Raw genomic sequence first — 15,216 nt, forward strand, 5'->3', positions numbered from 1 at the left:
TGTTGTGAGGACAAGGCTGCCACCTTGGCATGGGCTTGTGACCCTCCAAGTGTTATGGGATCAAGGCTTTGCCTTGCATCATACCAAACATGGGTGATATGCAAATAGGCAGGGAGAAGACCGAAAGGAAAAAGGGAAGGGTGGACAAGCTTCATCCTCCCTGAGCCTGGACTTTCCACCTCCCTTCCAGCTTACCCATGAGCTCCAGAGACGTCTGAGGAAGGCAAGTCAAATGGTCTGTACACCTAAGTGGAGCTGAGGATCAGCAGTAGAATAGAACTGAAACCCATGCGAACATGAAATACAGTGCCTGGAGGTGGTGGGTATTAATTGAAAAGGAAGCAACACAGCTTTCTCTATTCTCACTTCCGCTACTGAGACTGTAGAGCCTCAGTTTCCACACTCATAGAATAAGGAGCCTACCTTCTGCTTGGGATTACTGTGACAATCTAATACATTACATGGAAGTACTTTGTAAACCCTGAAGTGGCTTAAAAATGGGACTCCATCTTCGGTGCTTCCTTCTACAACATGGGCAGACTGGAACATAGACATTTCCCCATTCAGACACACACATACATCCCTACAAACACTGGGATACAGTGGGGTGGGGGACATTAGAACAAACTCCCATCACGCTTTACAGCAATCTGACAGAACAAATTTCCTTCTCATTGGAGCTCCAGAGCTGGAGAATTTGCGCTTGATCCTGTCTCCCTCACCATTTACCTTTTCCTCTCAATTTTATCATCATTGCTGTGAAGAGTAACCAAGCTGAGATGATAAAGGAAGACTCTCCTCTCCTCAAACCCCTCCCCCACCCTTGATTTCCTTCCCCTTCAGGTCTCTACAGCAGCTGGCTTTCCTTTCTTGCAGCTTCACATGGGGAAAGAGTGATGGTCCCCATTCATCTCCCAGGTGTTCCAGGGAACAGGCTGGGCATGCAAGAAAAAGGAACACAGCCCTGGGCTAGGCTGCTCGGATCTGCTCACCTTTGGGTTTTTGTTTGAGTTCCTGAACCTGCCTTTCTTCTCTTCCCACAGGTCGACTATCAGGTATGGCCACCGCCCTTGCTGTCTGTCATTGTTGCTGTGCCTCTTCCAACACCCTTGACCTCCATGTGTCTCTCGCTGTTCGGTGGCTGCCAGTTCAGTCTTGCTATGTCCTGCAACAGACACAAGCTTAGAACCTCCAAACAGGTCAACAACACAGGAAATATTTCAGCTGCGCTCATCTAAAGCTGGATTCCTTGGGTTGTTCTCTGGCTTGACATCCCAGAGAGGCTGCAACCATGAAACCATCCTCAACATTTGGCCCCTGATAGATAAGATTGATACTGCTGATTCCTTCTAAGACGAGAGACAGGACTAATGGGTATCTTTAGCCTCCTGTATTCTTTTTCAGCCCCCAAACTCACCACAACTAGGATGCATGCAATGCAAATACAAGCTCAAGGCATGTCCTCCAACCCTTCTTACAACATCACCACCACCACCCTCCTGCTAGCTGCTGCCACCACTACAACCCCACCCCCCACCCCAGTAAATATTGTGGCTTGGCATGGGTGAAAGGTGACCAAAATATGGGTAAGGATGGAGAAGGAAAGACAGAGTTTGGGAAACCTGACCTCCCAGGCACTCATACTGCTTAAATAGATGTGAGCTCTGTGGTGCTGTTATTGCCAAAGGGAGGTGCATGTGACCAGACTGAGGATGGAAGGGAGAAGAGATGGAGCAGGATGGAGCCACAGTCAATGAGTAGTGACTGCAGCCTGCTGGCAGGTCCAGGGACCCTCCTCCAGACCTCCCAGAGGTACCCCGACAGGGAGACAGAGGCTGGGACGAGGGTCTCTGAGCAGGGGACACACAGAAGCCCAGGCAGACTGCAGACAGCGATGAGACCTGTCTGTCACAGTGGCGGCACAGCCACAGAGCTGCATTTAGGGTCTGACTCTGGTTCTCAGCATACCAGTCATGAAATTAGAACTGCGGGAAGGACTTCAAGGGCAGCACTCAAGTGCAAGAAACAGGTCAGGGTTCTAGTTCTCAGAGCTGGAGAATGAAATGAGGACTTGATTAAAGAAAAGGCATGAGCCCCTTCCCTGGAATTACAGGGTCAGGTCTTGTGATTGTAGGAGGCTCAAAGCCCACACACCTCTGCACACACTGCCTCCCCATCTGCACGTGCGCACACACACATCTATGTATACACACACACATGCAGAACAGTGCTGATTCTCTGGAGAACTGATCTCATCATTGCTTTTGCCAGAAAGGCCCAAGCGAGGTAGGCTCCAAACCTACTGGGGCTGCTGCTGCTGTCAGCAGAACCACTGTGGAGCCTCAGCCCAGCTCCCTGCTGCTCAGCAGCCACCATGGTCTCCTCGTGCAGCCCAGCCTGGTCCCCAGCCCCTGCAGAGAACCTCTCCCGTCTCCCTGCTTCCCCCCAAGGCAGAGCTCACAAGCAGTCATTTCACGCTGCGTGCTCATTCTAAATGGAATCCCAATCTCAACCGTATTGGGGAAAATTTATTTAGTAAGGGGTTTTTATTATGTAATATGTATGTGACAACCAGTAATAGGAACTGCGTTATATTTATTGTTTTGTCTCTAAGCAAATATTGAAATAAAAGCAAAATGATCAGGGCCTATTATTCTCCAGTGAGAAGGCATTTCAGGACTTCACTGGAAGGACCAGATGGAGGGAGTGAAAGGCCCCCAGCTGCACAGTGCTACAGGGGTCCAAGAGTGCTTTGCAAAAGAGCCCAGGGAGAAGGGACTTTAGGGGCTCCGAAGGTAATCTAGTACTGGAAGAATCTCACTGGTTTTCATGGGATTCGTCTTTATATATAAGCAGAGTGATAAACCCAGAAGCCCAGGATGCTGTAAGGTTTAATGAGGTAAAGCCATGTGTCATATTTCCTCGCATTCATTGCAGTGTTAGCATCTATATTAAATAACAGTCTGAACTCTGTTGCATGTTGAGACTTCAGGTAAGCAACTGTCTCTCCCTTTTCAGGGCCTGTAGGGCTGTTCTGAGGGATAGTGAGGGGCCTGGGAGGAGGGGGGTCTCTCCCAGTGGCTGGGGCCCATAGACATAGGGGTTTTCTCACCAAGATCCCATCTCCTCCAGTTCCAGCACTTCCAAGACAGATTGCCATCCACCTTCTTCTCCAAATTCAGGATTGCTGAGAAGGGCATTGTGTCTGAAACCACGTGCAACCTCACAGAGTACTTCAGTCTGAGCCCTGGGACCTATGTGGTGGTCGTCTCCGAGGGCAGAGAAGCTGTTGAATTCTTGCTCCGAATCTTCCTGAAGATGCCAGACAGTGACAGGTACATAACTTCTGGGATTCTAAACGTTTTTATCCTACTTAATTTTATAAGAACATATCACATCATTCTGTGCAGTAATGCACTGTGTCAGTGGGGGACACAGCACAGCCCTCACTCTGGAGAAACTCAATGCCAAGTCCAATGCCAAGACAAAAAAGAGGGTGGGGATGTTGCTTGTTGGAAGGCAGGGTCACATGGGAGACAGCCAGGCAGGGACCCATCTCCGGAAAGAGGGCCAGAGGAAGGCTTCTTGGGGGCATGGCATGTGAGCTAGTCCTTGAGAAAAACATAACTCAGAGTTTCAAAGGGGAAGGCAGTGCTGTTGTTCAGTTGCCCGATCGTGCCTGACTCTTTGCGACCCCATGGGCTGCCGCACACCAGGCTTCCCTGTCCTTCCCCATCTTCCAAAGCTTGTCCTCACTCATGTCCATCGAGTCGGTGATGTCATCCAACCATCTCATCCTCTGTCGTCCCCTTCTCCTACCTTCAATCTTTCCCACCATCAGAGTCTTTTCTGATGAGTTGGCTCTTTGCATCAAGTGGCCAACGTATTGGAGCTTCAGATGCAGCATCAGTCCTTCCAATGAATATTCAGGGTTGATTTCCTCTAGGATTAGCTGGTTTGACCTTCTTGTAGTCCAAGGGACTCTGGTGGAGGGAAAAAGCATGAGCAGAAGCAGGGAGGTGGGCAAGGATGAGGCTCATTGAAGAATAAGCAATGCTGTCCGTAACACGCAGGGAGGTGGTACACGGCATGCATGGTAGTTGCCTGAAATGTGGCCAGAATGTGGGGTCACTGCCAAGTCGGCAGTCAAGACTGGGACCAACAGCACACTCGCTGCTGGGGCACCGAAGCAGGTATCACTGCTGCCGGGGCAGTCTTCACAGCTGAGTGCAGATGAGGCTTTCTCAGTCCAGCATGCCGTGCGGTCACTGTGCCACGACTCACTGTTGGAACCTAAGACAAATCTTATTTGCCATCCTGGCAATGGAGGTCACTAAACACCCATATTTGGGTGTGAAAGGAAGTTTACTAAATGATTTGAAGGCCAGGGGAGGCCCACCCTGAAGACTGGACATGAGGTCACAATGTTCATCTGTCTCCTGACTGCCCACTTCACAGCCCGCTGTGCTGAGGACTCTCCACGCGTGTCCTTGGCATAGATGCCCAATGTCTCCAGAGGTGCCCACTGTATGTAAGCATAAGCCTCCTTTGAATAGTGAGCTGGTCATCCTTGTCACACTGTCCCCTGGTTTTCTAGGAACCTGGATGGCAGTCTCAACCTGATAGCCCTGCAGGTAGGTTGGCAGCCTTCAGTGGGTCACGGCCCATCCCCAAGAGCTTCTATCTCCTTCCTTCTGCCTCACCACTGACCAGTGAAGGAGAGACACCACAACGGGCTGGTGACAGCTCCAAGGGGGCAGGGACGAGGGGAGAAGCCCAGGCTTCAGAGGCCAGGCTGGACCCAACCGTCTTCCTTCCACAAGCTTCCATTTTCCTATTCCCCACAAAGGTTTGATCCAGTTGCTGGATGAAGCCTCTAATTTCCAAGTGGGTGGTTCTGGGACCCTCACTGTATCAGACAGGGGATCCCTTTCCCAGAAATTTGATGTTGGCTGTTCTTCCTTACATCCAGGCAAGTCTTCCAGGAAATGGCTCCCAGCAGAGCATTTTCTACAAGTATGCTCAGCAGGTACTGTACTTAGCAATGTGGCCATGAGGGGCCCTGCCTAGGACAGGGAAGAAGAGGTGAGAGGAAAGAAAGCCTCTACCACGTCCTTACCAGGCTAGAGAGGAAGATAACCGGCCTCTCTCCCTGCATGCCTCCAGAACTGATCCGGGGAGGTGGGACACCCCAACTGGGTGACATCTGGGGTGAAGTGTAGAGTATTGAAAGGGAGGGGCTCCTTATAGGAGGGTGGGATGTATAAATCTTTAAACAAGCCGTCGGCAATGCCCCTGGAAATCTTCCCTTCTCCCGCTCTGCCGCCTCCCACTGCCGTTGGCACCCTTCCTCCTGGGAGATGGCCAGCTTTCAGAAAGCACCACTAGCCTTCTTCCTGCCAAGCCACCTATGTGCACAAGGGATTTTCTTAATGGTTTAATAAGCTGTTATAAAGATCCTTGACTTGTCAGGAGAAAAACAGCTGCCAAGGGCTCCACACGATGGGCCTCCTACCATTAGTCATCATGTCGGTGTGGGAAACAGAAAGCCATACGGATGACCATACACACCGAGCTGGCCTCGGGAAGACAGGTGGGCAGTTCTTGGGCCCTTGCTGTGTCAGACAGGTGGCCTCCTTCCCCAGAAATATGGGTTTCCAGAAGACCCCCAAGGAGGTGTCTTCTTTCCCCTGACCTCGTGGTGCTCTGCAGAGCCGCTGCTCAAGCCCTCTCGCCAGCTCCTTCTCCCGTAGACAAGCTTTCCCAGGGTGGTGACGTCTCATTATGCCCTCACTGTTACCAGGCTGGGTGTGAGAAACGCCTGCATGGGGAACAGCTCTGCTTCTCCATACAATCATCCTGGAAGCCACTGCCCGTAAAGCTGGTCAGGGTCCCCAGCAGAAAAGGGAAGGCAGTTAACACCTTCAGGAGTTCAAGCCAGGAAGAGCGTCTCTCCCCTCAACCTCTGTTGCTTTCTGTTTTTTATCCAAGGGAAACCATGATGTCTCCCTTTCTAGCTTCTGTGGCTGGGAAGATGAGTGCTAAGTCATGTGCTCAATTAGAGCAGCTTCTCTTAGCCTGGATTCCTGGCATGTGTGTCCCTCCTCACCACACACACACACACACACAACACATAGTAGCCATATTTTGTCTCACTCCCATCTTTCTGGAAGCAGATGGGGACACACACCTGCAAGGCTGAATTGATTCATTCAACAGTACTTCTCCTGAGGGGCTCCCAAGTGCCTGGTATGATGGGGAAGAAGCAAACACTGCTTTCAGCCCAATAATGAATACAGAGATAAATGCAAGGTGACCCTCACCAGATATCAAGTGTCAGGAGTGATCAGCACTGCAGATGTTCAGGGAGGGAGTTATGGCCTGGAGCAATCAGGCAAGCCTTCATGGGAATTCCCTGGAGCCCTGGTGGTTAGGATTCCATGCTTTCATTGCTGAGGGCACGGGTTCAGTCCCTGGTGAGGTAACTGAGATCTCACAAGTCACGCCGCGTGGCCAAAAAGGAAAAGAAAAGGCTTCATGACAAAGGTGAGATGGGAACTTAAGTGCTCAGAAATCCCAGTGCTTTCACAGTCAGGCAGGCATTGCCCCTCGGTTCCTGGGCACTGATGTGATTCCTGCATCCCTTCCTCGTTTGGAGCAGGGGCTGGACATTGATGCTACGCAGCTTCAGAGCCTTCTCAACCGGGAATTCCTAAGAGGTAAGGAACTGCTGGCCCGGCCCCATCCCCACAGCCGCGCCAGGCCAACGCGCCCTCTCGGACCTCTCAGTCCTTTCTGCTCTTCCGCTCAGGACCTCCAGGGGACGCGTTCTCCTTGGACGAGTGCCGCAGCATCGTGGCTCTGATGGATGTATCCTTTGCAGTCACCATCCACCCCCCACCGCCTCCCCAGCACTGAGAGCCTGTCTGCTCCATCAGCTAACCCCAGGGGTCTAACTGGGACAGTAGAGAATCTTTTTCCACTCTCACTGTTTTCTCTTTTTCCTTGGTTCTAAGGGCTCACCAAAGAGCCTGGGCTTCTGGGGACTCTGCACTAACTCACTAACTCTCTAGAACCACCAAGGCAACAACAATAACACTTACTATATATCAAGTGTCTACTACAGATGGTACTGATATTTTTTCCCTTATAGTTCTTGCAAGAATCTCTGTGATATAAGACATATTGTCTCATGGTACAATGGAAGAAACAGGGGTTCAGAAAGGTTTAGTCATTCACCCAGATCACACAGCTAGTCAGGATTTGTGCCTGAATTTGAACTTAAAGTTTTCAGCCTCCGAAGCCCATGTTCTAATAGTATTCTTCACTGCTTAGCGACGGATAGTATCCTAATTTCTTTCCTTCTACCCCTCTCCTTACCACTATTTAAATCCCTTGCTCAACAAAACCCCAGTTCAATAAAGGTAACAGCCACCAAAGTGAAAGTCGCTCAGTTGTGTCCGACTCTTTGCGACCCTGTGGCCTATACAGTCCATCCAACTAATGTAGGAAACCCTGGGTCCACGTGGCAGTGACTCCCTGTTATTACTATTCTGTTGCACTGACAGATGAGGCTGGGCTGGGCAGTGCAGTGATTTGCCCTAGTTCCGTGGCCACAGGTGGCTGGACTGGGACCCAAGCCCAGGATCTCCCACCTCCCGTCCTGACTTCCACTCCCCTGGGAGCCATTTCTCCCCTGCCACCCCATCTCCCTGCTGGTGGGCATATCCCCCAGGGGTCACCTTGCGACTCTCCCCTCGGTGTGCACTGTCTCCCTCAGGGGTCACCGATCCCCCAGCTCGTTCACTCTTAACAAGGCTCTACTGGGGACCTGAAGCTGGGCATTGTCGAACAAGAGCCATCTTGATGAACTTGTCAGTCAGGCCCTGTCTCTTGACTGTTGTATCGAATCACTCAGAGACACTGCTCATCCCTGCAGATAAATCAGAATGACACTCAGGAGCCCTGCAGCCTAGGGCAGGTAACCCCAGGGGAGGTCATGCCTGTTGGACCCTGGCACAGAAGACCAACCTTTTCTACCCTTCCTCCTGCTCACCCGTCATCTCCCCTCCAGTGCCAAAGAGATCCATTCTTTCCATTAGTTCTCATTAAACTGTTTGTATGGGAGGACCAGGCTTCCCTGGTGGCTCAGATGGTAAAGAATCCACCTGAAATGTGGGAGACCTTGGTTCGATCCCCAGGTTGGGAATATCCCCTGGAGAAGGGTATGGCAATCCACTCCAGTATTCTTGCCTGGAGAATCCCCATGGATAGAGGAGTCTGGTGGGCTACAGTTCATGGGGTTGCAGAGTCGGACACGACTGAGCAGCTAAGCGCAGCATATGGCATGGAGGGACCAGGGCCGGCTTTAATACCCAGATTGTCGTCCCTCCAAGGCCGCACACTTAGCACATGCACTCATCTCTCAGCCTGCCTCAGGAGTTGCAGTGACCTCCCCCCCACCGCTGCTTCCCACCCCTCTACAAGGGGGCCCCACCCCAACTGGTGAAAGCTGTGTTTGGGGTTCAACCTCTTTCCATGGGTGCAATGACATTGGCACCCCTTTCTCAGGACTGCCTTCTTCCAATTGCCCGTTTTCTCCTGTGAAATGAATCTAAGGCAGGTCCCTTTTAGACGCATCAGAGCCAGCTGGTGTGGGGCCATGTCCAGGTGACTCTGGACCGCCTGTGTTACTAGGTGATGGATGGAGCCTCTCCAGGCCTGAGGCCCCTCTGCTCACTGCACACAAGACTGCTTGACTCTTAACTCCCCACCAGCTGAAGGTGAACGGGAGACTTGACCAAGAGGAGTTTTCAAGGCTGTGGAGCCGCATTGTCCACTGCCAGGTACCAGCGTGTTCTCTTTTGACGAGTGTTCATTCCAGTTGGGTTGGCACAGATTTACTGGGTGCCCGATTCTGCCCCAGCATTGAGGGCTGTGAAAGAAGGGGAACCTCACCCCACCCCACCCTCAAGGAGAGCCCCGGTTTAGCTTGGGGAGATGTGCGTGCAGCACTGGACGGCTCAAGGCCATGCTCAGTCAGGCGGCAGTCTGAGGACCGCTCTAGGAGGCCAGAGGAGAAAGGGTCAGAGTGGACTGCCAGCTGGCACTGCCCTCCCCATTTCTCTGTGGGCCCACTGCAGCATCCCCCAAGCCACTAGTTCACCTCGTTCCCCTCCTCTACCTATGCCAGAAAACAGATCAGTGTCACAGTTGTGGTCTGTGGCCTCAGTGTGGCCTCACCATTGTTCCCAGGACAAAGTCGAAACTCACCAGCTGTACCCAAGACCCTCTGAGTTAAGACTCCACTTTGGGGTCTAGAGAAGCCCCCACTCATCCCACCTGCTCCTTTGAACCCTAATGTGAGACTCCTCACTTTCCCCTCCCTGCAATGGGAGCCTGCCTGGTACCCACCCAGCCTGAGAGTCCAGACCCCAAAACTCCGTGGGGGCCTTGCCTCCCCTCTCCAGATCCGGTTAGTTCCCACTCAGCTCCCAACACTTGAACTCACAACAATAAGACGCAAACACTTCCTGTTTAATACTGTTTATTTATATCACCTGCCTCTGATTGGAGTGATTGGGTTTCCCACTGGACACGGCGATGACTGATGGCCCATCCATTAGACTGCAGGGTCTTCCCGGGCAGGGAGCCCTCATGTTCATCCTTTCCCTCAGTGTCTCCTACGGTGTCCAACACACAGCAGATGCTAAACAGTGCTGAACAAATGAGTGAACGAGTGCATGAGACTGGGTCCCTACCTAATTGAGGACACCTGGGACTCTGAACTCAGAAAAGCCGAATAAGGCCAGGAAAAGTTCTCAAGCTGCCCATTCACCGTAATTGGCTCTCACAGTCAGCCCGGACTGAGCACCTGCTGGGGGTATTTTGCTTTGAAACATCCTGGGTTCAGTCCTCTGGTGCTTGTCTGTTTCATCAGGGCACAGGACTCACCAGCCCATGTTTTCACCTGGGAAATAGGAGGCTGAGGGTTAGAGTGAGAATTAGAGGGAGGTAGAAAAGTCCCCGGAGAAGGCAATGGCACCCCACTCCACTACTCTTGCCTGGAAAAATCCCATGGACGGAGGAGCCTGGTGGGCTGCAGTCCATGGGGTCGCGAAGAGTCAGACATGACTGAGCGACTTCCCTTCACTTTTCACTTTCATGCACTGGAGAAGGAAATGGCAACCCACTCCAGTGTTCTTGCCTGGAGAATCCCAGGGACAGGGGAGCCTGGTGGGCTGCCGTCTATGGGGTTGCACAGAGTCGGACACTACTGAAGTAACTTAGCAGCAGCAGCAGCAACAGCAGAAAAGTCCCTAGCAAATGGAGAACTGCCCTGTAAAAAAAACTGAGGTGTTCTGGGGACTCCACCCTGAGGCATCGCCTGGTCCCAGAGACAATTCTCACCTGCCTTCAGTGCCGCCTACACTGCGCTCACTAGCGTGCAAGGTGTGCTTCTAAGCTCTTTATAAGATGTGCTCATTTCTTCCTCACAGCAAACCTACAAGGTAGGTAGTACATTAATTAGCCTTGTGCTGCAGAGGGGGTAGACTGAGGCCCAGAAAGATTGGGTCATTTGCCCAAGGTGACACCGCTATAAATAGTTAGGCTGGGATTTATACCCAGCAATTTGGTTGTGAAGTCTGTGCTCCTAATGCCCATCCTAGGCAAGCTCTTTAGCGAGCTCTTCACGTCCCTGGAAAGTGACAAGCCGCCCTGGGTGGATGGAGCGCAGTCTATGGGGCGTAGAAGCTAAAGGAGAGCATGTTGGGAGAGGGGAGGTGCAGACCTGAGAGAGGGGCCCACAGCCCTGCAGTTAGCAGCCAGGAGGTCGGTGGACTTTAGCAAGCGGAACCGATGCTGCCTCCCCTTCCCTCTCCCCCTCCTCCCCCACCACCATCCTCAGCTGTGCACCCTTCGACCTCTGAGCTGAGCCCATCATGTTTTAGTGAAGCAGCCTCCAGGGATGGGTACAGGATCTTCCAGGACACTCTCTTCCACTTGGGCACTGGGACTCATACGGGTTTCTTGCTTCTTTCTCCATATCAGAGTGTTTTCCAGAACTCCCCAAAGAATGCTGGCATTTTCCTCAGCTCAGATTTGTGGAAGGCCATAAAGGACACAGGTAAAGCAGACAACCCCTTGAGCTTTGATGACTGGCAGTGGCAGTGGCGTGTGTGTTTGGTGTGTGTGTGTGTGTGCGTGTCCGCCCTCTGTGGACCTCCTGGTTGCAGACTCCAACTCCACCCTCCCCCACCTGAGTTCTCACCTCCCAGTCAGCTCTCCTAATTGCCTTCTCTCCCCAGCACAGCGCTAACTGTGAAAAATGACCCTGAATGGTTGATACCCTACCAGAAATCTAACTTGCTTGAGGACACATCCACCTCAGCATCCAGGCCATGAGGATTAAATACCCACAGGCCAGCTAATGCCCTCTCTTCGCAGAGGGTCTGGGGTTAAGTGAAATCACATGTATCTGTTTGCTTCAAGGAGGCAAGAGCTTTCAGTCCTGGGAGAATGATAATAATACTGAAGGGCAAGGATGCATCAGAGTTCAGCCACAACTTACATGCACATCACCTCCTTTGACTGTCTAAACAGCTCTTGAACTGGGCAGGGCAAGAATCATTGTCCCCACTGTCCCTGCAGGGAAATGGCCCACAGAAAGGTGAAGTCAGGAAACTGCCACCTTCCCTAATGAAATGTAAAATCAGACTCCCACAGGTCACTCCTGAAAGCGCAGCCTCAGTGGGTCTTCCTCCTGGGGCTCCTGGCCTGGATGGAGAGCAGGTAGAAACCTGAGCTCCTGCTCCCCGCCCCTCCCCTCACTTCTGCCTCTATCCTTCCTCTTCTGCTTACAAAAATATGTGTTTATTTGGCTGCACTGAGCCTTAGTTGCAGTAAATGGGCTCAGTTGCCCCACAGCATGTGGGATCCTAGTTCCTCGACCAGGGATCAAACCCACATCCTCTGCATTGGAAGGGGAATTCTTAACCACTAGCCCACCAGGGAAGTCCCTCCCCTCCCTTAATTCTTCACAGCAGAGGGTTGTGTTTCTCACACTTGAGGTTGAGGAAGACCCTGGGGGCTTATGGAAGCAAGGAATGTTGAGCCTCACTACCCACCCCAAGGTACTGACTCAGGAGGACTGGGGTGGGACTTGAGAACCGGCATCTCTGACAAGTTCCCAAGTGAGGCCAAAGCTCCTGGTCTGGGGATCACACTTTGAGAACCACTGAATGGCCAGTGGAAGTTGAAACCTTTAAAGGAGACCTCACCCATGACTCCAGAATAATAAAAGGGAGAAAGAAAATAGCTGGAATTCAACTGAAAAGCTTGCAGGGGCCAGCAGGTAACTGAAGAGGACCATGGAGCTGATGTGATTTGCGGGGCAGTTTGGGAATGTACAAGCTGCAGGCATGTCCTATCTAAAGGCGTTCGAATTCACATTTAATTAATTCTGCAGGAGAAACCAACGTGTCTCATACTGTGTTGGGTCCGAATGCCACCAGCCTCGTCCCCATGATGGATGGTCCCGTTTATAGGGTTCTGCTAGCTCACTGGGGTGCATAGACGACCCCCCTCCCGATTTTCAGTCTGCCCTTGTCAGTTCTGTTGACGGTGGCTCCCTGGAGCTTATAGCTAGACACGTAAGATCACAAGACCCAGAGAGGGCAAGGCAGCTCTGTCCTGCCCACCTGAGGTCTCTGCTCTGAGATCCAGCCTCATCCCTGGATGACCAACCTAGCACAAAGCCCCTTCTCCAGGAATCACACATGAGACCACACATGGTCCAGGACTAGGCAAGGAGGGCTGTTGGAGAGGGTCACCAGCAGAGGGAGGCCTGACAAAGTGGGGCTAGGAGCAAACTTTCCAGGTGTCCTGGCAGCTCCCATCCCCCACAGGAATTATCGGATGATTGTGAAGGGTCAGGAGTGTTTTGAGTTGGCCTCTGGCCAAACTCTAAAACAGTATTGTTGGGGCCTGGAAGCTAACATTCTGAAGAGTCAAAAGTACACAGAAGAGGAGTGGGCTGGCCGCTGAGCCAGGTGGAGGAGGGGATGGTGGTGAAAGGCCGCGCGGTCTCCGCACAGCTGTTTCTGATCTCCCGAGGTCGAGGCCCACTCCGTTCCTCCCTGCTCACCAGCTCCCCCACTGTGTCCCAGACTTCCTCGCAGGGATCTCTGTCACCAGCGAGCTGCTGGACCTCATGAAACTCCGGTACAGCGACAGCACTGGCAGGGTCAGCTTCCCCAGCCTGGTCTGCTTCCTGATGCGGCTGGAAGCCATGGCAAGTAAGTGTCACCTGGAGACTATCACGCTGACCTGAGAACACAGCAGAGGACCAGGAATGCGCTCTGGCTCCAGGCCTGGGCAAGGCCTCAGTAGCGGGATGGGCTGGAGTCCTGCAGAGGAGCCTTCATCCTGAGGGGCAGAGCCAACATCAGCCTAGGTGACCGTGTAGCTGGCCTGAGACCCTAGCCTCCTTTCTGCATCCTTTTCTCCCCAGGACATTCCACATCCCAGATCGTTTATTTCCTCTTCACCCTTCTCAGCACCTCTCTCACTCAGGAACAAGGTTAAGTCCCCGTGGCCCCGCTCCAGATTGTTCACGGTTCAAACCTACTCTTTAGTCATGCAGTAAATGGTTTGATCTCTGCTGAAGGATTTCACAAATGGTGTCTTGGTGGGTGCAGGAGGTCCCCCCAAGGCCTCAGAAATCCAGCTATGTAGGCCAGAGTTTTTGACACTTTTTAGCAGCATACCCCTTTGTTTGAAATGAAATTTCATATGAAACCCCAAACCACAATAGAGCTGCAAACGGAGCTGTGGTGGCTGAGTTGAAGTGGGGTCTGGCCTCCACTGCTATCATTCCACCCCCTCCTCCCTAACCTCCTCACCCCACCACGTGGTCCTTAAACCCCACAGCTCTGGCCCCACACCTCTCAGCCAGGCAGTTAACAGGACAGAGAGCGGAGCCCTGGGAGGGTAGAGGAGAAGCCAGAGGCATAATCGTGCTCCAGAGAATCCGCAGCTGGGCAAGAGCGCTGCCCTTGACATGCCTCCTAAGACAAGCCCTCTGAATCTCTATGCCCAAGAATAGAGGGTCTCAAGTGCAGGGAAGCTAGAGAAGGGAGGGGCGAGGCGGGCAGAGCAGTCAGGGAGCTGTTTTGAGAGCTGAGGCCTGAGCTGTCTCACGGGTATGGAGTTTAACTGGGAAGAGAAGCGGAGAGGAGGCCAAGCACAGCCTGTGGCTTCTCACGGGATCCACAGGCTGGCTTTCCTCTCATGTGGGCCCAGGCCCGTCCTGATTCCTCCCCTCCTCTCTACCCTAGAAGCTTTCCGGAACCTCTCCAAGGATGGAAAAGGACTCTACCTGACAGAAATGGAGGTGAGGTGCCTTCCCCTCCCAGAGACAGGACACAACCCTGGCCACCTCTCCTCACCAGGGAGTCCAGGGAGCATTTCCCTCCCTGAAGCTATTGAACCGTCTGTCAAAGGCCAGCCAAGCTGCCGCCCCCCCTGCCTCCAATTACTGCCTTTATATATTGCTAGCTGCCAAGGCTGCTTTAGGATCTTGGCAGAGAGATTTTATTTTTTTCCAATAGCTTAATAAAGCAGAGGATTATGTGGGAGTCATAAATCCAAGAGGGAAGGAAAGAACCCCTGCTGAGCTCACTGTACATTAAACTGACTCCCAGTGAGTGTTAGAGAGAGCCTCCTGGCCCAGCCAGCTGGTCGACCTCAGCTGTCCCTCTCAGTGCCCGGCTCTTCAGGGAGTAGCAGACGACAATGCTGTAATAGGGGGCTGAGACCTCCTGCTTGGGTGGGAATTAACTGGAAAGAGTTGATGAGACTAGACTGAGATCTTTCGAAGGAAGAAGAAACCATTCGCCCCGCTCTGTGTTAAGCTAACAAGTTTAAAGACTGGTTGTAACAGGGATGTTTATTTTTCAGTGGATGAACCTGGTGATGTACAACTGAAGCCAGGAAAAGAACAGGCACCAGAGCCCAGGTAAGACATAGAAGCTTTGGAATCATTTCCTCCCAAGGGCACAATGTGTCTTTCCCTCCAGGAACTACACAGAAGACTCTCTCCCTGGGGACAGCCTCCCCAGAGGTTACAGAGCCCTCATTTGTGTGAGTCAAGGCTTACAAGCTGCTTGGCCTGTGAGTTTCAAAGCCAATACTGCAGAGTTCATCCAAGTCTTA

General features: G+C 52.3%; 1 protein-coding gene across 1 annotated transcript in view; it reads left to right on the top strand.

Annotated features, from left to right (window-relative positions):
- CAPN13 (calpain 13) overlaps positions 1–14,988 on the top strand; it is a 54,696-nt gene extending 39,708 nt beyond the window's left edge. The window contains exons 11-21 of the mRNA XM_052649490.1: positions 1,044–1,055; positions 3,133–3,335; positions 4,598–4,634; positions 4,973–5,029; positions 6,662–6,719; positions 6,812–6,870; positions 8,778–8,846; positions 11,053–11,128; positions 13,170–13,298; positions 14,340–14,395; positions 14,962–14,988. Of these exons, the coding sequence (XP_052505450.1) occupies positions 1,044–1,055; positions 3,133–3,335; positions 4,598–4,634; positions 4,973–5,029; positions 6,662–6,719; positions 6,812–6,870; positions 8,778–8,846; positions 11,053–11,128; positions 13,170–13,298; positions 14,340–14,395; positions 14,962–14,988 (783 nt within the window). The remainder of the gene's footprint in view (positions 1–1,043; positions 1,056–3,132; positions 3,336–4,597; positions 4,635–4,972; positions 5,030–6,661; positions 6,720–6,811; positions 6,871–8,777; positions 8,847–11,052; positions 11,129–13,169; positions 13,299–14,339; positions 14,396–14,961) is intronic.
- The last annotated feature ends 228 nt before the right edge of the window (positions 14,989–15,216 follow it).

The sequence above is a fragment of the Budorcas taxicolor genome, chromosome 11, assembly GCF_023091745.1.
Source record: "Budorcas taxicolor isolate Tak-1 chromosome 11, Takin1.1, whole genome shotgun sequence".
NCBI classification, from domain to species: domain Eukaryota; kingdom Metazoa; phylum Chordata; class Mammalia; order Artiodactyla; family Bovidae; genus Budorcas; species Budorcas taxicolor.